The sequence below is a fragment of the Primulina tabacum genome, chromosome 6, assembly GCF_025594145.1.
Source record: "Primulina tabacum isolate GXHZ01 chromosome 6, ASM2559414v2, whole genome shotgun sequence".
NCBI classification, from domain to species: Eukaryota; Viridiplantae; Streptophyta; class Magnoliopsida; order Lamiales; family Gesneriaceae; genus Primulina; species Primulina tabacum.
In genome coordinates, this window is record NC_134555.1 from 43,625,178 (window position 1) to 43,648,794 (window position 23,617).

Genomic DNA, 23,617 nt, shown 5'->3' on the forward strand with positions numbered 1-23,617 from the left:
ATCACTGTACAATACAATGATGTTACTCATATTATATGATATATATCGTTACGTGCAAATAAATAAAATTAATGACTTCATCATTTATTTTACCCTTTCTTTTTTTAAAAAAACTAGTCAATAAAATGGCTTTGGATTTGTGAAACTTTTAAATAAGATTATCATCAATATCTCCAAATTATTTATAAATTTCAAATAGCTTATATTACAATGTTTGTTTCTAGTTCGTGGAAATAAATTTTGTTATTTAAATTAGTTAAAATAATAATATAAAAAAACAAGAATTCTCATTAAAAATATAATTTAAGAAGTTTAGAAAGAAAGAAAAAATCTAAAGGAGAGTCCTTATTTAATTAAACTTTTTCAAGGGTACTATAATTTTTTTTTATTTTGTCCACGCTGTGGTATTAAGTTGGAGGAGCGATGGATGTTGGAGAATCGGCGGCAAGTAATCGGATAATGGTGGATCCCCAAGTCACGATCACCCTCGGCCGTTCTGGGCAAGTAAGTTTTTCTATTCACGTTCATATGAACTGGAAGGAAATGGGTCGTTGATTAGTTTGTTTGTGTTTCCAATTTTGCTGTAGAAAATGGTGAAGGAGACAACGGGGGTCTCTGATGGCGTGTCGAGCTTTAAAATGCTAGCAGATGACATGTTTTGTGCTAAGATAGAGTGTCAGAATTTTTTAGGTAACTAATTTGAATGTTTTGGATGGATATCTTTACAGGACTAGAGGTGACACGAGTGGAGGGAGCGATATATACAACATTAATCTCGATGGTAAAGCATACATTGAAACATTCTCTTGTTATCTTTTGCGAATAGGACTTGCATCTGTTTGCTCACTGATTTTGAAATGAACTTGATGGCTGCAGATAATATCTTAGACCCAAAGGACCTTAGATTGAAATTGACATGCAAGAGAATTTCTAGGCGTATAGAATTTGAAATCGAGGAGAGGAAAAAGGCAGAGCTTCATGAGAAGATGGCCAGAGCTATTCGGGTTCTGGAATCACCGGAAAGGAGCCTCTTGACAAAAATTCCATCATCAAGTGGAGCTGCCGAACCATCTAAGTTGGATTCAATCAGCAGTTTTTATACTTCTCAGGCTACAAATGGAGCTAGATCCAAATCCCCTGAAAGAGTTGCAAAACATTCTAGTGGGTTTTCTATTCCTAGGACTGCAGCTGATAAGCTTTCACATGTGCCGTCAATCAGTCATATGGATGCGTCAAGAACTACCCAGTTCTTGATTAGCGATCCCTTGGAATATTCAGCCGAAGGGAGCTTCTTGGCAAATATTCCATTATCAAGGGGAGCTGATGAACCACCTCATATGAATACAGTCAGCAGTTATACTTCATGGGCTACAAGTGAAGAGAGACCCCAATCCTCTGACCGAGTGGCAAAGTATTTTAATGGGTTTTCCACTCCAAGAACTGTCGTTGATCATCTTCCACATGTGCCATCAATTAGGCCTATTAATGCCTCGAGAACTTCCCAGTTCTTGATTAGCGACCCCATGGAATATTCAGCCGAAGGGAGCTTCCTGGCAAATATTCCATTATCAAGGGCAGCTGCTGAACCTCATCAAATGGATCCTGTCAGCAGTTATACTTCTCGGGCTACAACTGGAGAGAGACCCCAATCCTCTAACAGAGTGGCAAGATATTTTAATGGGTTTTCCACTCCTGTAGTTGATCAGCTTCCTCATGTGCCATCAATTAGGCCTACCGATCCATTAAGAACTGCCCAATTCTTGATTAGCGATCCCTTGGAATTGCCAAAGTTCCCTTTACCTGCAATGTCAACGGCCCATGTGGATTCTTCCAAGCTGGTTAAGGAACTTCCTCCAGTAACTGGTAGCATGTTTGAGACCCCTTTCATGGTATGCATTGAACTTCTGTTACAAAGCAACTTTTTTCTTGAAGAGTGTTTATGTGACGGTATAGGTGATACCTCAATTTAGAACAGTGATGCTGTACTTTCTGTATTCTTGATGCTATAATGAATTTCAAATGCATATTACATGCTTTCTGGCAACACTAGTTTCTTCGGTTTCACTCCATATGTAAAGAAAGGTCCTTTGTCCACACTGTCGGAACATGTTTGAGAACGGGAGTTTATTGAAAAATTGATGACATAACAAGATGATGTCTTGTGAAATGTGGCAACAATTTTGAATTCTGTTTGTGTCAGAATTCCATAGTAAATGAACTTGAAGCGGTGACCGTTTTCCACTTACAAAAATGATTTTCGAATATGATGTGGTTAAACACTTTCTTATTGATCCGACAAGTGAGCTATTCACTTTTATGAATGCTATGATTGTTTTTGCCTGCGCCTCATCTATTTTACAATTTTTTTTCTCTGAATACTTATGTATGTCTCTCTGATGTTGTCTAGGACTTCCTACCTCCCACCGTGAGTAGTTTGTTGCATTCGCTAGGTTTGGGAAAATATGCTATCAATTTTGAAGCTGAAGAGGTATATACACTCCTCTGCAGCCTGTTTAGAGTTTTTCGCCATTAATGCTTCATTTTTCCAGTGAGATAATTATATTTTGAGACTTTAAATTAACCCCAAACATTCAATGATACTCCTTTCGAGTCATTTTGTCTCTATGATTGTTAGATATGACTTCTCATGAAGAGGCTTAGCTTTAACAGAAACATAGACGCTGCATTCATTTTTAAGCAAACCCTCAGAATATAAAAACCAAGATTCAACGTGTAAATCAAGAGACTTGCAGTTCTTTAAATATGTATGTTTTATTGCAGATTGACATGGTTGGACTGAAGCAAATGGGAGAATTAGACCTGAAGGAATTGGGGATACCAATCGTATGAATAGTGTTCATTGACAGTAAATTATCTATCTATTTGGATATCATGAACTGAACTTTTTATTTCCCCGACCATGCGAAATTCCCATTTTTTTCCCACTCATTTTAATTGATTGCTTGGTATGAAATTTCCACGCTAATTTGATCGAATGAAACAATAGCTTACAGCTCCAATAATTTGTATTATGCCCATTGGGCATATTTAGTCATTCATTCCAGCGGTGCTGATTTCTTGGTACCAAAAAGAAATCTATAAATTGAAAACTGGTGACACTTTTTTTTATTATTTGCAGGGACCAAGAAAGAAGATACTTTCTGCGTTGCATTCCATGCGCCCGAGAGTAAGTTTATCTTCCACATGGAGTAATTCTCCTCATATCTCAACTTCATTAGATCATATGGATTCCTCGTATTTTAATCGAATTTGACATCTTATATTAATAATCCAAGAGCTTAAATTTCACCACAACGGCGGACAGAAACACTTCAGATGTAGATTAGAAAAAAACCATATGTCCAATACTGTAAGCATACTGCCACCATTTGTTTGCTTCGTGTGAACCATGTTTTGGAAGACACTTAAAAAAATCACGAACTTTTCTGTGTTAGTAGTAGTCATATAGAATCTTGGACGCATTGTTCAGTTGAAAATCAAGACTTCTACTGGATAAGCAAAAATAACGAATGTTGGTTCTTTGACTGTTGGTCATTTGGCCGATATATTTATCGAGGAAAAAGAAAAACATAAGAGTGTAATTGGATGGAAAAGGATTTCAAGTTAATAGATTTCAAATCATAGATTTAAATTCATCTCACTTGCCTGGACACTTTTCGAATCCCCCATGTAATTTAATAATTGATTTCAAGTTTTTCTACCAAATGGAGAAACAGTTTCTCCAAATCATTTTCTCAAATCGAAATATATTCTACTTTTTTCTGGATACTCAGGTTCAAATACCCATGGATTTGCTGTTTGTTTACTGGCTTCATATAATTCAGAAAACACTAGTTTTCTCGAAGTTTCTTGTTCATATCTATCATCAAAAGGTGCTATTCGATAATGTCTGTCTAGTAGACCCCCCGAACCTCAGCGAACATTCAAATATGTGTTCGATTCAAATGCAATCTAATATTATTTTGCAACATTGTTTTTGGCGGAACTCTGTGACCTTTCCTCCTTCCCACCTTACAGGTAAAAATGACGAAGAATCGAAAGAAATGTGTTGACTACGAGTTTTTGTTCGGTTTTGATCTACACTGTTTTTGAAAAAAAATTACGTTCTCACGTTTGGACATATGATTTTATTATAAATAAATAGATCAATTTCAAAAAGAGAAATATGTAATGTTATATATTACTATGAATATGAAAAAATATAAATATAAAGAAGCTTAAATCGACCAAATTATAATTTATAACCAGAAATAATCAACGTATGAACAAACAACACTGATGGTTGGCACAATAGAAGAGTACATAAATCAAGGGTTATAATCTGGGCCTAGTTGGCTTCCACTTTTCCAAGTTAGATATCTTATTGATGGTTCGACGAATTTATATTCGTGAAACATATCGATATATTTGTAATGAAAAATAATAGATAAAAATTGATATATTTTTTTACTCAAATCGGTATATATTATATCATAAATTAACGAAAAATGATATTTTTGTAAGGAAAAATTGTACTTGAATATAAAAAATAGTATTTTTTATAAATCAGATCGGGTGAAAATTCGTCTCCTGAAGTTAACTTGTAAAATAATCTAACACGAGTTTTTATGCTTTCCTTCAAATGGGCAGACTACCTGGCTCCAAACAGCCATTGATTTGGGGCTATGCAGCTCCTTTCTAAAATAGGCTAGGTCTTATTGTGAAAGAAATAAGTCGTCCCGCCGCAGCAGGAGGGTTGCTTCCTCTATCGTCGTCGGCGATCTCTTGGTTAGGATACCCTAGGATAAGTTGCTAAAACAAACGGGGGAGGGGAGGATCGTTGTTATTACAATTACAGCAAAAGACTAATTAAGTAAGAGAGATCTTACGCGGCTCAGAGAAAGGTCAAGACAGTGATGAAAGGAGTCTTTCTGCCTTTCTTACTACGCTGCTTTATTCAAGAAAGATCTATTTGGCTACGACTTTTTTTTGTTCTTTTCTTTTAAGTACGTGTAGTGAACAAGAGATCAGCCGTTACTTTAATTTAAGTTAAGAACCTTATCCGAGCATGAGAAAAATAGTTTTCCAAAGCCCACACATCTATGCAACCTCTAAGACTAAAATAAATTAGCGTGCATTTGAGGAAACGAATTTGAATACATAATTTTGATTATAGTTTTATTGTTAACAATGAAATAGTAGATCAAATCTTAAATACATATCTTACTTATTTACACATTAGTTACACAAAGTATAATAAATTTCAAATGACACCATCATTGGATACATTTTAAATACATTGTAACTAACATGAAATACTATATAAACTTATAGAGGTAAATTTGAATTTCATGATCTTGTTTAACTTAAACAACAAAAATACAATTAAATACATTTGAAATCTAAATGTAATATGAAGAAATTTCATAGGCCAACTCGAAAATATGGATATTATTTGGATGAAATATTTTCAAAATTTCATATATTTTTAACGTTAATATATCGATACATCCCATTAAAATCTTAAATTTTACCGAAATTATTTAAAGTATGATTGCACTATTATAAAATCTACCATCACATGCAACAAGGCACAGGTGACAACTAGACGATCTTGAGTTTCATCGTCTTAAAAAAAATTTAAAAAAAAATAGAAAAAAGAAGCATATATGACACCAAATTGTCGAGTCACAATCATATTGACAAACAGGAACAAAAACGGTACGCGCCAAATTGTAAAGAGCAATATATTATCAATACCCTCTTCTTTTGTAAAAGCATATTAATTCTTGTTATGTGCTTGCTTCTTTTATTCTTTTTTCAAGCCCCACCGTGTTCAGCTACTCCGATTGTCAAATCTTACACATATATCGCCAATTATCAAACATTTTTATTAATAATAGTAATAATAATAATAATAATAATAATAATAATAATAAAGAATATAAAAAGTAGCATTCCCTAGAAACACACAGTGAAGAAGTTAGCTTAGCAATTAAGTAGAACATGGGGGACATGCAAGAGTGGCAGCACCCTTTTCCATAATTTCATGCATGCAAGTCTTCCATCTCTTTTTCCAATTTACCTTTTGGCATCAAGTCTCACAATCTTCTTCTTCCTTTTTTTTTAAAACAGAAACTCTCGGCTTTTTTTTTATTTTTATTTTTCAAGTTATTCAAGATAGTTATTTAAAACTATATATTTAATTAATTAGGAATATATTGTTTTGTTTTTGTTGGAAAAGTGAGGCATCATTCCTTGGATGGACTTGTATGCCAAAGATTTCTCTACATTCATAAAATCAAAACCTAATACCACTTTTATTGCAAGTGGATAACACCTACACTGCAAATTATTGTAAAGTTGTGATATTTTCTTGGGTAAAAGATCACATCTCCCTAATTCAATAGAAACATTGCAAACAAAAGATTCATCATCGTTGGTCAAAACAAATAGTTATGGTTTACTCCTAATTTTCTGCTTTCCTCTTTAGAATTAATTTTTTTGACACAATTTATACATCCAAACAATGCTCAAGAAAATACAAGTCGTAGTCATGAGACATCAAAATTTCAAATTTAAAACGATATTTTCGTATTTGAAATTCAATCCTAATAAAAAAATAAAAGAAAAATGACAGTCAACATCCAAGAATTCCGTAAAATCGCTCGCAAACATAAAGAGACAGCAAAAAAGTAATCAAAATTAATCAAACCCCGTCTGTCAATAATTCAAGCCCTCCTTTTAATACTTTCTCCACCCATTATTCATCAATGGATTTCTGCTTACAGTCTGTTTCCACCTATGCTTTTCTGTGTTCATCCATCTTCCACTCTTAGTCCCATCAGAAATAACCGATGCTATCCCTCTTAATCTGAAACAAAAATGGGGAGTGGCAAGCAAAGATGGAAGATTTCGTTTTACAAGTCACGGTCAACCTTACAGCTTCAGAAGAAGCTAGCTGAATCTCAGATTCAACAACCCTTTTCAGTTCCTATAGAGTTTTTGTGCCCCATCTCAAACTCATTAATGGCGGACCCTGTAATAGTATCATCCGGTCACACCTTCGAAAGGAACTGCATACACGCCTGCGTGTCCCTTTCTTTTACACCCTCTCTCGCCGGCGCGGCTGACTTCTCCATAGTCATTCCCAACCTCGCCCTCAAGTCCGCCATTCTTAGCTGGTGCCACCTCCACCGCATTGACCCGCCAAAAACAATCGACTTTCACTCAGCTCAGAAACTCCTACGCACGTTAATGAACTTAGAAGATGGTGAAAATGGAAACCGCAGCGTTGGGTCGATTGGCGGTTCGGATAAGTTGAGCCGGACGCCGAGCGTGGTGTCCGCGGCGAGCTCCGACGGCCTGCCGAGCACTCTTCCATTTGCAATCCGTCCCTCGTGTTATTCCTCATCTTCTTCATGCGATAATGAAATCTTAACGAATCCCAGTTTCTCGGAAGAGGCAGAACTCATGCTGAAGCTTAAAAGCTCTCAAATTTCCGATCAAGAAGAGGGTTTGGCTTTCCTCCGGAAACTGACTCGGACCCGGGAAGATACCCGTCTTCATCTCTGCACTCCGAGATTGCTATCCACTATAAAATCATTAATCCCCTCGAAATACGTAGCTCTGCAAGTGAACGCTATCGCGGCGCTGGTGAACCTGTCGTTGGAGAAGCAAAACAAAGTAAAGATCGTACGTTCAGGAATCGTTCCACCATTGATCAACGTTCTTCGTGGACGATTTCCTGAATCGCAGGAGCATGCAGCTTGCGCGCTCTTTAGTTTATCCCTCGATGATCAGAACAAGACCGCCATTGGAGTCTTGGGAGCGCTGCCGCCGCTGCTCCACGCCCTTCGTTCTGCCTCGGAGCGGATTCGGCATTACTCGGCTATGGCTCTGTATCATCTCTCTCTGGTACAAAGCAATCGGGTCAAAATGATCAAACTCGGGTCGGTTCAGACACTGTTAGGGATGGTGAAATCGGATCATATGCCGGCTCGGGTTATGTTGGTTTTATGCAACTTAGCTGCCAGCATGGAAGGGAGGGCTTCAATGCTGGATGGCGGTGCAGTGGATTGCTTTGTTAGTCTGCTGAGTCGTGACGAATTTGACTCGGTAGCGACTCGGGATAGGTGTTTGGCTGCGTTTTACGGTCTGAGCAATGGTGGATTAAGGTTCAAGGGGTTAGCGAAAGAGGCGGGGGCGGAGAAAGTGCTAGAAAAGTTGGAGGGAAGGGGTAGTGATCATGTTAACGAGAAAGTGAGGAGGATATTGGAGACGTTGAGGAAGAAAGATGAGGAGGAAAATGAGGAGATCGATTGGGAAGAGTTGCTTAACTCGGACGAGGATGCGAGTCGGACACAGAGGCAAATCAAGGAGTCGAATTAAATTTTCAAGATTTTGTATGCAAGCTAATTTGGACTACTTTTATGGGTATTCTGGTTCATGATTGTCATTAGATGTATATTACACTTGGCTGATGGCAATGTTCCTGGTTTTGGTGAAGATTGGTGTAGACGTGTAGTGAGGAAGATTTTCAATGAGTGATTAGATTCTAATGTTGTGTAAACACTGTGTTGCGATTGAATGTTGCCTCACTGAATACCATGATAAAGAAATTCAATAAGAAAGTGGGAGGAACAACTGATTTGGAAGGAACCAACTTTAGTTTTTTAAGATAATTTTATGAATATATGATATCAAAATTTGACATGCCCCTAACTTTAATTTGGCAGGTTTCTTTCAAAGATTTGATCCCCATTTTCATGTGGCATTCCGTGTAATAGTAAAATACTCAAGTTAACATGCTATTAATAACTAATGAATTTTGTACCACACCCGCGGAATACTAAAGATCAGCCAAGTATATTCACAATTCACAACAATCAAGTAGCTTACCTCAACCAATTACTTGTAGCTGATATGACACCATATCTTAATTGTGAGACGAAGTTTTTGGTTCAAAACGCAATAATAACAATCTCCTACGGAGTAAAACGGGTATCGTACCACACTCAATAGCAAAATCTCCTATTAAAAAAATTTCTGGTATTACAGATTAGTCTGCCGTAAAAACGTGGAACTCAAAACCTACAAGATTCGGTCGCCATTGTCCCCAACAGAAAAATGGGGCAAGGCCTCTTAATAAAAGAAAATTAGAGTTCGAAACAAAGCACATTACATCTCTTTCCGAGAAAGCTGCTTAGATGTAGTTTGGATGTCTTTTGTGTATATACTCGTTAGAGCGAAAAGCAACAAAACAAAAACAACTTGGGCACTCATGATGCCAAAATGGCTAATGCTGTTGCCTATCTCCATCCAGCTTCCAGTGTTTCGGACCTAAGAACATTAGTTGAACTCAGTAAATATTTATAGGGAAACAAACTGATATAGGAAGCAAAGTCTGAGACAAAACGTCGTGATACCAGGAAGAAGAAGTGAATTGTCATCACATCTGAGCAAATTATGACAAGAAAATAGCATCCCAACAATGGAACTCTTATCAGTTTGGTAATTGCAGTGAACGTGCATCTGCAATTGATTTTATACATTCCAAGAGTTGTTCAGGTCCGAATTAAAAGCAAGTTATGTAACTTCATTAATCTATCCGGGAAAATTAACAAAGGAAAGAAATTCCCAATGTTGGAACGGAAAGCGGTCCATGTATGGAGAAATGATGTCAAAAAAACGAAAGCCACAACAATTGCGCGGATATCATTATAATGTTAGAAGTAATGGTTTTAGGGCTACTGAAAAATCCCAAAGTTGGTAGTAGCATGAAGAATAAAGCAACTTGAAGGAAGATACCTTCAAAAAAGAAATTTTCTAAATGAATCAATAAATTAAATAAGCAAATATACTTACATGACAAGCACAAACGGTATCAATAACTTGAAAACGAGAAGTGCTGCCATAAGAAATGGCTGTACCAAAAGATAAACAATGTGAGGTTATTACTTGAGACAAAACGCATATACCGAAGGTTTTTTATTTTTGCTTACACTGAAGATTGTGACGAATCGGTACACAGATGATATTTCAAAACTCGCAACGCTTGCAAAATTGCCAGTTCCAAAGAATGCAATATTGAAAAAGACCATCTGTAAACAGTACAAATACTCAAGCATTGAATACAGTCAACAAAGTAAATATGTTTTAATGCTTTCACAGGATTTTCAATCAATCCAAACAATCTACTGCATAAATTCTTTTAATTTGGTAAACTTGCTGCAATTCAACAATCAAGTTTTACAGTTGCAACATGAAAGAGGAAGGATTTTATAAAGTTTGTCACAAATCTCTATCAAAAGAGAACGTTATCTAGTGCATATTTTCATTAATAAGCCTTTCATCAAATAACCGTGTACAAATCCACAAACAAGTCAATTGAACTGTGCAAAGCTAAACAGAACTTGATTTTTGAAAGCATTTGGAAAAGTTCAGAAGTGAAACAAGATACAATGACTTGTGATTCAAGAAACTGAGGACAAGCTTGAAGAAATCATGTCGTTCGATTGCACAAAGATAATCACCACTCTATCCTGCGTCCCTTTCTTACCAACATGGAAGCAAGCATGCAAACAACACAAATTGGATGTTAAGAGGGGCTACTGAAATTTCCTTTCAGTTAAAGCTATATTAATAAGACCGGCTATCACTTACAAATGCCAACGAAATTCTCATATCAGACCACTGCAACGATCTATCATCAGATGTCAAAACCATGTTATCTTCCATGCCCTTGAAAGAAGCTGAAGATTTGTTGATCTTGCTTAAATATAAATAAGCATTTTCAAAGAGCAACCATGCCATAAGGGCAAGAGAAAGAGCACAATAGAATACAGCTTCATATCTGCACAAGTTTCACACAAAGTAAGATCATGAACTCCAAAAGAAAAAATAAATTTCTAATGTCTCAATTTGATTAAGTATGAGAAATACCCTATAGACAGAAGGAGGAATGCAGGGGCGAAACCGAGAAATATAGAAGCAAGCCTAGACAAGATACCGGATCCCGAAAAAAGTGGAAGAACCATCGATACACCTGCGGAAGAATGAATAAATTAACAAACGTGAATTCAAATCGAAGCTGCAATTTAGACAATGAATAAGAAAATAATAATGTAATTTCAATCCAAATGTCTTCAAAAATTTCCATATTATTATGGGATTTGAATAAAATAATGTATCCTATGAACAATAAGACTGCTTTATTATGCACTAAAGATACATTTATATGGCTGGATAACACAAAGTGCACAAACAAAACTCAATAAGAGTGATGGATACAACATAGACAGGGTTAGGTGGTGTAGGCATCAAATAAATAGCATTATTTATCATTTGATGTCTGGTGAAGCACTTGAACATGCAAATTGTATTACTTGGAAGTAGAAAGTACACTGATTTAGTACCGAATCTGAGTATGATTGTTTGGCATAGCTTTTATCGGCATGGAATATATTAAATAATCATTGAAATATGAGCAAAAAAAGTAAGTGATCACATTATCAAATCTCAGTCTGTGTCGAGGTCTTTCCAGTTGAATGTATACGAACAACCAAAAAACACAGAGAGAGAGAAAATTAAGTGGAAATTCAGTATCAGATAAAGAGCAAAAATAATACCAGCAATGGACCAATTTATCAATTGGTGCAGTGCAAGCAGTTCCTGTTTTTCTGTTCTACGAGAAGTTGACAAATGCACCATAATTGATGAAAAGACTACCAGAACAGTCTATTCCATTGCAGCAAAGAAGTGTCAGTTAGATATTCAGGATACATTTGCAGGATACCAACTGAAGGGAAGTAAAATATCAATACCTGTAAGAGGAAAAGCAAAGGGAATTTGGATTTCTTCATGCCATGAGTCAGACTGAGCCAATATTTACCATCTCCAGCATACATATGCAGATATCTTGTAACTCCACCGATTATTACAATCATTAATCCACTTAGAACACTTCAAAATACATATAGCAAACATGAAACATAAAGTCAGTTCTGAGTAATTTTATGCTATTCTTACTGTATTATACAAAGGGATTGAGTCAAAATAAGTTCTCAAAATAACAAATAGCTTAACTTGGTAGTGAGACATTTTTGGTAGGAAAACACATTATGTCAATCAAAATTTCCAGGCTAAGAAGATCAAGGGAAAGAGACATAGTCATAACTAAGGACTTTTTTTGAATCGATCAAGTAAGCTAATTTTCTCACTGTATTCATGACCAAGAAAGCATATGCGATTGAGTTTGAACTATAGTTGCTCTATAATCCATAAAGGCTCTCGGGCATAATATAATTTGCTCTCTGAGGCAGCTCAACGAGCTTGTAACAATGTTATTCCCACTAAGCCCAATGAAATTTTAAAAGATTAAATAAATGCATTCCTGATAAGATTTTATCAGAAATTCACAGTATAGGAAGAACAAGGGAAGAGTTGTACAAGAAAACAAGAAACTTACACTAGTTTAGTATTATCGGGAATTTCAGCAGGCATCAAAGTAAAAATGGACAAAAACCAACAAGCAAGCCAAACAAAAAAGGGTATTCCAGATCTCCACGGTATTGAGTAAAATAGATAAACAGAAGCAATAACCCCAACAAGCACGAAAATCCAAGAATAGAGCTGCCTGTTCATGAAGCTTTTCACCTGCATAAAGAATTAGATGAAATATCTCAAATAAGATTCAAATACAATCATCTTGAACCAGCGCCTCAGAATAATATCAGATACCAGGATTTCAAGGACGAACACCGATACGACAAAAGAAGCCACAAGTTTTACAAGGTGAGCATTTTCCCTTCGATGCACGTATATCCATAGTGCTTTTATAAACTGATATTCACAGCTGATTTGGATCCATAAAAATATTGTCATCGCAAAATATGCATGATAGAGAGGAGGAGAGTGTTCCATAAAAAGTAGCATACACACTGATCCCATCAGCAAACATCCAGAGAAATAAACCTGTCATGGGAAAACAAAGTAACTTATTGTACAGAAGCAGAGGTAAGGTTGCTACTAGCTCAGTGTGTTTTACCACCTTCCAGGTGTTCTTCCTGAAGTAAACTGATTGCTCCTTTCCAAAAACACTTTCAAATAATGCAGTATAAGATTTCAACACATGGAGAATCAGATAGAACATCCATCCAATATAGCCAAGTGAAATTACCGCCATCAGCGTTAACCAGTCATAAGTTTGAAAATAATGAAGCCCTTCCATTGCCAAGTTTCGAAGATCTTCAGACAGTTTCTTTGCGGACTTGTAGTCCCTGGTAGATATCAGATGCTCAATTTGATTCAATACCAAAATATAACTGGCCAAGGGTTTAAAGGGCTTGAAGAGTAGTGAGTTTTCCTGCTTTAATTCTTATTGAGAAAAGTCAAGGAAATTGTTGATAAAAAACCAATCCATCCTCCACAGCTATCTATGTAAAAGCAATAAAAGATTGAACTCTAAAAGTGAGTTAATTGGCACCAAGGTCATTGGCCCTGACTCTTCCCACATGGCAGCTGATTGAAAATATGTTTTTCTCAACTAAATGCTTTTAGAAAGACTGCAAGAAGCAAAAGTTTAGAAATAACCACATTTCACAGTTTAAAATGGTGCTTCACATGATGGATACGTGACTTCCGCAGAAACTGATGGAGAATCTGCTTTGTGTTAGCCAAAACAGCCTCAACTTCTTCAACCTAGCACAAATCATTTTACCCATTCACTCAACTCAGATATCTCATACATTACTTAGGGAAAAAACTTGAAAGACGAAGAGTTCTAACCAGGAAACAAAAAAAAAACAGTTTCATGAATTGAAATTTGATTGAAAAAGCCAAATCACATGGCCCAGGCATTAATGCAATCCACAGAGGAATTTTATCCTTCAAAGCTTACCTCACTTAAATTAATGTATCCTAGCGGCAAATTTCCTACTGAGTTTACCGGGCATGGCAAACCTAGAAGAGTTGACTGTCAAAATTTAAAGATAATTATGAGCATATAGGCTAAGGCACTCAAAGGAGAGGCTTAGGAAAGAAAACTGAAAAAATCATTAGTTAGTAAATAGTACAACCATCAACGGTGCAATGTCAGCTTGATTCACATCCATTCTCTCAAGGCCACCAAGACCCCACTCGGGTGGTGTAGGCATATCGTGCACATGCTCATCAACAAAGCGAACAGCATCATCGGGATGATGTTCTTCAGAAATCGGCACAGGTCGGCCAACGCCAGCTCCCCATACAACCAGAGGAGTATCAGTGTTCGAGGGATGCCCATCACCATGGCTTCCTATCAGAAAATAGTAACTAGTCAGCATGTTAGTGCAGTCAGTATGCATAAAACTTCCAGTGTCAACCGTCAAAACATGGGGAATTTGGGCATATGAACCTTTGTCACTCATTCCATGGTCAGCAGTAAAAACATATGATGTCAGATCATCTTTGAAGTAATTCTGAACAAGATTATAAACTCTTTCAGCAATATGGTCAACAACCTTAACATTATTGAGATAGATCGATGAATAGGGCCGATGAGCATGACCATTTGAATCACAACCAAGTAAGTGCATGAATATCACAAGATTATCTTGTTGAAGAAGCCGTTTCAAATGTACATCTTGATTAGACCTATTGAACAGGTTCTGGAATTGATCAAATGACCATTCATCCAAAAACGATGCATCTGCATAAGCACAAAACAGATTTTCAGTTACAATCTGTCAACCTCCACAAGATCAATAAATTTCATCCTACCGAAATAGCCTCTAAGGAATTGAGCTAATAGGAATTGCAACAAACCAGTGGCAAAATCTTCATAATCATGCGGATATGAATTCCAAGTGCTATGCTTCAATGCACCACAAAATATGGGAACAATATCTGGGCTGCCAAATGCAAACGTATGTCTGCTCCTATTGAACACTGAATCAAACTCAACTGGATTCGCTTTCCACCCTATTACAAACCAGTACCCCAAAAAAACAAAGAAAGTCAATATACAAAGAAGAAAATATTATTTAACAACTAAACAAAGTTCCAGGACTTAAATGCTTACTATTTAACAACCTTTTGTAACTGCACTAGGATCTTCGTAAAATCCAGCAATAATAGCAACATGTCCAGGCCTAGATTCTGTCGGAGGACGCGCATGAGACACTCCCCAACGACCACGCTCTGTAATCACGCTCCTCAAAAACGGCGCCCTGTAATTCCCATCCGAGTCGGGCTCAAAAAACTTGTCTGCCCTTAAACCATCCGCTGAAATCAGCGGAAAACAACTTCTCGAGTCATTTAATCAAACGGGTGGCGTACAATTCATTTGAAAAAGAAGAAAAACTAGTATTTTACCAATGAGGAGTACAAGGCGTTTGGCGGGGGCGGAGAACCGGGGCTTGACGGGTTCCATGCCGTGGACAATTGGAGTCTTGAAGTAGATATCGAAAATGCTGAGCATGTAAACTGCGTGGAGTATTACTCCCAGAAATACAAGCCATTTTTCTCGCCTTTTCAAGAACTGGGTTCGAGTTTTGACCGTGCGTGCCACCGATGATCCGATGTTGTGCCCCCTCACACCTAGGATCCCTCCGCCTCCTCTCATTTCTTTACAAGATTGGATTTTGGGGTGAAAGCAACCCAAAATGTCTTCTGGATCTTGATGATCAATTCCTATAAGCGCTTCAACGGAGGCAAATCTTCGGGTCAGAGCTCATTGGAAACGAGTTTTGTTCTCAAGTCGAAAAAGAGTCGAGCTGCGGATGGAAACAATGCGTAGTTTTTGAGAAAATAAAATTTGTTTTATGAATATAAAATTGTTAATATATATATTAAATTATTTTACAAACGATTAAACAAAATTATTTTAAAATTTTTATCGGGACTATGTGAGAAAGTTTTAATTTTATCAAAATAATTAATTTAAATATTAATTTGTATTTTAATTTTGCGAATCAATTTTTTTTTTCGGTAAACTAATGACAAATATAAAGAATGTTTTTGTGAGATGATATCCATAAGCAATACCATATTTTTTTAATTTTATTTTTTTATTTTTATAAAGTGTTTTTAATTAAATAAATTATTTCATTATTAAGAACAAAAATATAATGAACTCTATTGAGTTCCATACAAACTGAAAAATAGTATGTGAATCCAACAAGTGTTATGAAGCTCAAATAATCTCTTTAATGGTGAAGAGTGACACGGCTGCAGCAACAATCCAAGAAACACTGCTTGAAATGAAGCAATCCCACTAGTCGCGCCACCGGTAGGGGTGTCGCCCGGAACAGGGCTCAATATTGGAACCCACGTGTCGGCGCTGACTGTCATACATATCATGGCCATACAAATTCCGGCTATAAGAGCAATCTTCCGGCAACCATTTTTTTCCTGATCAAAGTATGTGAATGAATGTACTCTTGCTTGATTTCTTGGCAGCAGATGCAGTACTTGGTTATTGCATGTTGCCAGTGTTCATGAGTTATGTATAAATGCGGTTCTTGATACTATTTGACAAATTCTATGTTAATTTTCTTCTTTATTTCCATATATTCCATGAATTTGATGATGAATACAGCTGATATAAGGATGGTAGATGTGTGTAATCTAGGAGGTGAGCAGTCTCCCCCAATGTCATCAGCTGGATTGATGGTGATATCGATTATACTAGTGCATGTTTTTTGTTTCTTACTGAGGTACATCAAATCATATTGGCTGGATGCTTACAATTTAATATGTCGATTAATCAATTATATCAGACAGCTAGAATCTCGTTTGTAACTTTTGCCAGTGAAATTTTTTTATTTGTTCTACTTTGATGATGATTTTGTGGGACAAAGTCCAAGAATCAAGATCTGGATTCCGAAAAAAGTTATTAATTTATTAGAATTGATTCCCAAGAAACAACTAATTCATACAAAACGAGTTTGGATTTCATCCTATGTTTTACTTCACGGACACTTGAGTTTTCCGCCACTGGTAGTCATGTCTGTATAACATTTGCCACATTTTTCTTTGTTGCCATATTGTCCCGGAGGAACACATTTGCATCTGTTGCAGCATGTCAAGCAAGTTCTCATGCATATATTCTTCCGAGAATGATTCTTGCACCTCACCATGCATTGTGGAATGCATTCTGCACATATGTAGGGCAAAGACATAATTTTTTTACGGGTTCAGTCGAATTAAATGAATCTTCGTCGAAGATTCTAAGAAATTACCTAATATGGTTCTTGGTGGTTTAACAGGAAGAGGAGCTGGTGCCATGACTGGTGGAGGCCGAGTTGGCGGTGCACTGACCACTGAAGGAGGAGGTGGAGGGGCCGTCACTAATGGAGGAAGAGGTGGACATTTAGGTGGTGATGAGACCGTATCGACTGGACTCGGTACGGGGGCATGGGCGCCGCTCTGAATACCAAGTAACAAATTTCAAGCCATTGTTAAGAGTAGACATTTTAGTCTCACTAAATGGAAAATGATTTGTGTTCTAGCCTGGCAGAATTCAGTGCAAGGGATGCACTTGGGGCAAGAATTACTAAAGATTCAACTAAGATGCGGATGAGTTTTGGCAGCAACGCCTTACAAAGAGTCGAAGATGAACAATGACGTAGTCTCAGCATTATTTACCTCAATAAGAACATCTTCTTCCCATTTTGATGAATCCTGCAAAACATAAGGATTCTTAGAGAATATCATGCTCATGTTGACGAAAGAAAATGCAACGTCTACGTCCTATATGTATCCACATACACATACACCCAATATAGAGTGAGAGCATACACTGGTGTGGATTAGAAGAAAACATGCCAGCACAAGCAGCACAACTTTTGAAGCCATTTCCTCAGCAATAGTTTTGAAAGTTTAAGAAATATCCATGGTTAGCTAGTACTAATTAAATTGTCAAGAGTAGATCCAAATGTATTTATGGAGTAGGTAAGCCAGCTCCAGGATCAAGGAGACATTATTTATTGGATTCTGTGCTGAATCTTGGTCACTGTCCTTACCACATGCAACGAGCCTTGTGTATGCCAGTCTATAATATCTAGCTCTCTACTTTCTGATAAGTTTCCAGGCCTAAAGTAGAGTAAATTTTCACCAATTTGGTGGTAAAACCAGCATGTAGACTTTATCTACTTATCCATGATCTAAAGCTTATTGGTCTCGCGAGTTAAGTTCAAAGTACGACAGGTTTTAGAGATAGGTACAATGGCATCTCTGGTGGTCCAGAAAATGCTGTGTCAAGGTACATGCATCGTTAACTAGGTTTCAGATTAATGGGCACCAATATGTAGCAGTACACTTTTCTGACATAAAATACTAAGATAGCTGAGATATTCTATCCTTAAAGACTCCATTCATGTGACATCACATGTTAATGACATAAGTCAAAGAAGTAGCTTGCTGTAAGATTCATTTGATCAGTTATATTTTAAAGAGGATCATCATTACAGCACATGAGGCGGTGAGCGACGATTTTAAAATTTCACTTGGCAGTGAAGTTGTTCATCCCTTAGAGCATAGGGTTATTTCAACCAAATTAAAGTCAAGAACCCGTAAATTTGATGACTTGACGACTGCTCTCCGCCATGCTTTATACAATCCAGACTCACGGTTGTTTCATTCCTCAGCAGATTTATGAATGATATTGAACAACTTGCTTTTTAGTTATTGAAATTACAATAATATAATATGTTATTAAATGATAAAAAAAGTTGACATTTTTACAGTTAAAGAAAAAGCAATTAAGAGAAAAGTATTGATTTTCAGGAGAAAAGAATTCATTGCTTAATTAATTTCACGAATCACGTTTACAGTACTTATGTATACAACAGTGTCACTAAGATTTTGACACTTGTAATTGAATCTTATAGTTTGTTACAACAGATTAACCAATTCCTTTGTTCTGGAATGATCCTTCGACCGTGTAGTTTATTGGATCGGATCTATAGCTATTGCATGAGCTTGCTATCTTTGAGTTAATGGGCTCATCAATTGTTTTGGGCTTTGTTATTGTAGATCCTTTATCTTGCTCCCTCAAACTCATCGGGGAGGAAAAGTCCATGCTGAGTTTGGATCATAGGCGTTGAAAAGAAGCAGCAGAGAGTGGCTTGGTTAATATGTCTGCCGTTTGATCAATTGAGGGAACATGTCGGACTGACAGAGACTTCGATATAATCTTTTCTCGGACAAAATGAAGATCAAGTTCAAGATGTTTTGTGCGAGCATGAAGTATCGAGTTTGCACTTAGCGCGATTGTACTGAGGTTATCACACCAGAGCACAGGTGTAGTGGAGAGAGAGACATGTAAGTCGGATAACAAGGTTTTGAGCCATAATAATTCAGAAGTAGCATTTGCAAGACTTCGATATTCTGCTTCTGTACTTGAACGAGAAACAACAGATTGCTTCTTAGAACTCCAAGAAATTGGAGAAGCACCAAAGAACCAACAGTAACCGGATGTAGAGCGACGATCATCAGGATCACTTCCCCAGTCTGCGTCACAATATCCATGAAGAGTGAAATTAGAGGTAGCAGTGAGACAAACACCACAGTCGAGTGTGGCAGCAATGTAGCGTAATATTCTCTTAACAGCTTTCCAATGAGAAGTAAGGGGATGCTGCATAAATTGGCATACTTTATTGACACTAAAAGCAATGTCAGGTCTGGTAATTGTCAAATATTGAAGAGCACCAACTGTGCTACGATATAATGTTGGATCCTCAAATACATCACCATCTTGTGAAGATAATTTGAGACTGGTAATCATTGGTGTAGGAAAAGATTTGGCTCAAAGCATCTTGGTTTTTGAAAGCAAGTCCCGAGCATACTTGGTCTGTGTAAGCAACAGAGAACCACTGGCAGATTTGTGTACTTCAATTCCCAAAAAATAAGAGAGTTCACCAAGCTCTTTAAGTGCAAATTTATTTCTGAGCTGTTGAATAATACTCTGAATTTGAGCACTGTCACTGCCTGTAATGAGAATGTCATCAACATAGATAAGGATATAAACAACTGAGTGAGCATCCTTTTTGATGAATAAGGAAGAATCAGCACGAGAGTTGGTGAACCCCATAAGATTGAGTGTTTCATGTAATCTGTCAAACCAAGCTCTTGGGGCTTGTTTCAGCCCATAGAGAGATTTGTGAAGCTTGCAAACAAGTGGTGAAGAAGTGGTGAGAACTTCAAACCCCGGCGGTTGGCACATATATACTACTTCATTGAGATTGCCATGAAGAAAAAGCATTGTTTACATCGATTTGAGTGATATGCCAGCCATGAAAGACTGCAAGGGTGAGAAGCAATCTGATAGTTGTTGGTTTGACCACAGGACTAAAGGTTTCAGTGTAATCAAGGCCAGGAGTTTGAGAATAACCTTTGGCGACAAGTCTTGCTTTGTGGCGAGAAACCGAGCCATCTGGATTTGTTTTTGTTTTAAACACCCATTTGCAGCCTATTATGGGAGTATTAGGGGGGGTTTTAACAAGAGACCATGTGTGGTTTTGTAGGAGAGCCTAATATTCAGACTCCATAGCTTTGCGCCATTCAGGATGAGAGCAAGCTTCATGAAATGTAGAGGGTTCCCAAGGTAGAGAGCTGTCTGTTAAATAGATCTTTGGTTTGGAAATACCAGCCTTGGAACGAGTAGTCATGGAATGGAAATTCCTATAAGAGTGGCCAGAGCTTGTCAAGTTGATGGGTATAGGGGCAGTGGGTGATAAGTCGGGGACAATGGTGGTAGAGGATGGAGAAGATTGTGGACTCATAGAAACAGTAGTGGATGGTAGGGAATTGGAGAAAGAAGGAGATAGATCTGAGGATAGAGGAGCCGAGATTTGGGGAAGAAATAAACTAGAAGTAGATTGAGATTGTAGTGTAAAGATTGAAGAGTTATTGTGCTGAGAGAGGGGGAAGTTATGTTCGTCAAATTTTACATGGCGAGAAATGTATAATATGCCATCAAAGCTCAAACATTTATATCCCTTATGTTTGGCACTATATCCAAGGAATGTGCAGGGGGTGGATCGAAGAGCAAGTTTATGTTTGTTGTAATCTCTAAGACATGGGATGCACAAGCATCCAAAGTTTTGAGAAAGGATAAATCTGGAAGTTTATTATAGAGCTTATGAAGAGGGATATCGTTATCAAGAACAGAAGTTGGAAGGCGATTAATGAGGTAAACCGCAGTGAGAAAAGCATCATCCCAAAATGTCAAAGGCATGGATGCATGTGCAAGAAGAGATAACCCTACTTCAGCAATGTGTCTGTGTTTACGTTCAACAACACCGTTTTGCTGTGACGTGTGAGGACAAGAAAACCGATGATTAATACCATGGGTTTGAAGAAAAGATGTTAAAGCTTGAAACTCCCCTCCTCAATCGGCTTGAATGGCTTTGATTTTTCTATCAAGTTGAGTTTCAACATATGTTTTGAAGTGCAAAAAGGCTTTGGTGACTTCGGATTTATATATTAGAAAGTATATCCATGTAAATCTACTAAAAGCATCAACAAAACTAACATAGAACTTGAAGCCATTCCTAGAGACAGTGTGTGCATGCCCCCAAACATCAGAATAAACAAGTTCAAGAGGTGTTGAAAATTTGGTGTGTGATCTGGGAAAAGGGAGATGATGGCTTTTACCAAGAGCACACGCTGAACAAAATGTAAGTACTTCATTTCTGGGAATAGAAACAGTACAACGTAATAAAACTTGTTTCATAGCAGGTAAAGAAGGATGGCCTAGTCTAGAATGCCATTGGCTTAACATGCTATTAGACACTTTGATTGAATGCTGTAAAAGAGTAGGGGATTCTGCAGATGAGAGATTTGTACTGAGGCAGGCTGTTGGAGAGGACAGGGCAGGAAGAGGCATGCCAAGGTCGAACCTATATAGTCCATCATGTAAAGTTCCTCGAAGAAGAACCGTCTGCGTTGCTAGGTCCTTCACAAGACAAAAACGTGGATGAAATTCAAAGAAGACACAATTATCATGGGCAAATTTGCTAACACTGAGGCTGCGTTTGGTTTGGAGGATAAAATAAACTAATGATTAGTAAGTAAATGATAAAGAAAATGATTGTTGTAGTAATGTAATATATGGTGTTATGTTTGGTATGATTTTTAAGTGTAGGATAATTTTGAATTTTTTTATGAAAGGACAGAATTTCCCTTTCTTCTTTTTTTTTCTTCTTCCACTCCAGCGGCGGCGGCGACGGCGACGGCGACGGCGACGTTCCGGCAACGTCGGTGCAGCCAGCAATCAACGGCGTCGACGGCTGCCGGCCGACCGGAAGTTATCGGTCGGCATCGGCCGGCGGCGACGGGCGTCGACGGCTGCCGGCCGACCGGAAGTTATCGGTCGGCATCGGCCGGCGGCGACGGTCGGTGGTCCGGCGTCGGCTGGTTCACGGCGGCTGCCGACGGCGATCGGTCGGCATTCGGCGGCGGTTGTCGGCCTGAGGCGCCGGCGGCGGCGGTCGGTGGTCGGTGGCAGTGGTTGTGGCGGGAAGTGGTGGTGAGTTTGGATATAGGAGAAGGGTAAAATTGGAAAAATAGAAAGGATTAAGAGTTGGATAAATAATCCTAGGGGGTGAGGAACTATTATTTTAACCTACCTAATATAACCTAATCATTCATAGGGGGTATTGACTTGGTTAAATAATCACGCGTACCAAACGAGGGATAATGTGGGTTAAAAAAAATAAACCCACCTTATCACCCCTACCAAACACTCCCTGAGAAGATTTTTAGTAATATAAGGGACACGAAGTAGATTTTTCAGTAGAAATGGGTGTGAGGGAAAAGGTGATCGAAATTTAGAGTGTCCAATATGTAAGATCGACAAACCTGCACCATTCTCCATTTGGACTTTACCATTACCAGAATACTCTGTCCCAAGGGTGAGATTTCCAAGCTCGTTTGTAACATGATGCGAGGCACCCGAATCAGGGTACCACCAGTCTTCAGTTGCTGATTCAGAGGAGGCAGTGGCAATAGCAGCGGCTGGTGAATTTGACAGAGAGGACCTATTGAAGTTTTGAGTTGGTTGTCGAGATTTTGGAACAAAACTTTTTCAAAGCGATAGTAGCATATTTTAGCAACATGCCCTGGTATTCCACAAATTTGACATATTGGACGACCATTGTTGTTATGCCACCCTCGTCGACCCCCTCTGGAGTTTCTGCCACGGCCACGTCCTCGAGAGCTTTGAAAAGGTTGTTGGGTTTCAATCTTCTTTTGATGAAGTAGCTGCATTGGTGAAATTTGATGTGTTGTTAGCATTGAGATTGTAAGCATCAAGTCGTCCTTCATGAGATAACAAGAGTGCGCCAACTTCTGGTAGAGATAAGGTGTCTACTCTTGAGGTGACGTGCACTACTACTGAATCATACTCCATGCCTACACCACCAAGGACGTAATGTATCTGATCCTCGTATGTAACGGGATGGCCACACGCAGCTAAGAGATCCATGTATCCTTTCATCTTACTAAGATAATCTTTCATGCTTAGTGTGCCTTTTTTCAGTGTTTGAAGTTGTAATTTGTACTGCATAACACGAGCTTTTGATCTAGTTGCAAAGAATCGCGAGACTCGAGTCCATAGTTGGGACGAGGTGAT

The 23,617-nt window shown here is 37.9% G+C and overlaps 4 protein-coding genes across 8 annotated transcripts; 2 read left to right on the forward strand and 2 right to left on the reverse strand.

The window, feature by feature from the left end:
• The first annotated feature begins 369 nt into the window (after window positions 1-369).
• LOC142549822 (uncharacterized) lies at window positions 370-17,367 on the forward strand. Of its 4 annotated transcripts, none has more exons than XM_075659002.1 (7): window positions 370-504; window positions 588-781; window positions 877-1,889; window positions 2,408-2,488; window positions 2,782-2,844; window positions 3,140-3,187; window positions 17,250-17,367. In XM_075659002.1, exons 3-7 carry the CDS (start codon window positions 987-989, stop codon window positions 17,268-17,270), a joined length of 1,116 nt encoding a protein of 371 aa, XP_075515117.1. In that variant the 5' UTR covers window positions 370-504; window positions 588-781; window positions 877-986; the 3' UTR covers window positions 17,271-17,367. The 4 variants fall into 4 exon arrangements, with proteins under 4 accessions (XP_075515117.1, XP_075515116.1, XP_075515114.1 ...); XM_075659001.1 differs by lacking the exon at window positions 17,250-17,367 and adding an exon at window positions 4,651-4,722; XM_075658999.1 differs by lacking the exon at window positions 17,250-17,367 and having other exon boundaries at window positions 3,140-3,628.
• Window positions 6,634-8,572, forward strand: LOC142549820 (U-box domain-containing protein 40-like). Its single transcript, XM_075658995.1, has one exon. The coding sequence runs from the start codon at window positions 6,886-6,888 to the stop codon at window positions 8,389-8,391; it is 1,506 nt and encodes a 501-aa protein (XP_075515110.1). The 5' UTR covers window positions 6,634-6,885; the 3' UTR covers window positions 8,392-8,572.
• Window positions 9,008-15,771, reverse strand: LOC142549821 (uncharacterized). 2 transcript variants are annotated; one of them, XM_075658996.1, is made up of 18 exons: window positions 15,355-15,771; window positions 15,073-15,264; window positions 14,806-14,961; window positions 14,396-14,689; window positions 14,079-14,296; window positions 13,901-13,975; window positions 13,635-13,701; window positions 13,052-13,377; window positions 12,742-12,975; window positions 12,470-12,657; window positions 11,826-11,964; window positions 11,631-11,739; window positions 10,945-11,047; window positions 10,666-10,855; window positions 10,005-10,103; window positions 9,868-9,926; window positions 9,429-9,534; window positions 9,009-9,342 (listed from the first exon to the last, which is right to left on the reverse strand). In XM_075658996.1, exons 1-18 carry the CDS (start codon window positions 15,602-15,604, stop codon window positions 9,181-9,183), a joined length of 2,967 nt encoding a protein of 988 aa, XP_075515111.1. In that variant the 5' UTR covers window positions 15,605-15,771; the 3' UTR covers window positions 9,009-9,180. The 2 variants fall into 2 exon arrangements, with proteins under 2 accessions (XP_075515112.1, XP_075515111.1); XM_075658997.1 differs by lacking the exon at window positions 15,355-15,771 and having other exon boundaries at window positions 9,008-9,342; window positions 14,806-14,918; window positions 15,083-15,259.
• Window positions 16,862-17,919, reverse strand: LOC142549823 (uncharacterized). The gene is made up of 4 exons (XM_075659003.1): window positions 17,782-17,919; window positions 17,629-17,664; window positions 17,223-17,409; window positions 16,862-17,137 (listed from the first exon to the last, which is right to left on the reverse strand). Exons 1-4 carry the CDS (start codon window positions 17,836-17,838, stop codon window positions 16,953-16,955), a joined length of 465 nt encoding a protein of 154 aa, XP_075515118.1. The 5' UTR covers window positions 17,839-17,919; the 3' UTR covers window positions 16,862-16,952.
• Between the last annotated feature and the right edge of the window lie 5,698 nt (window positions 17,920-23,617).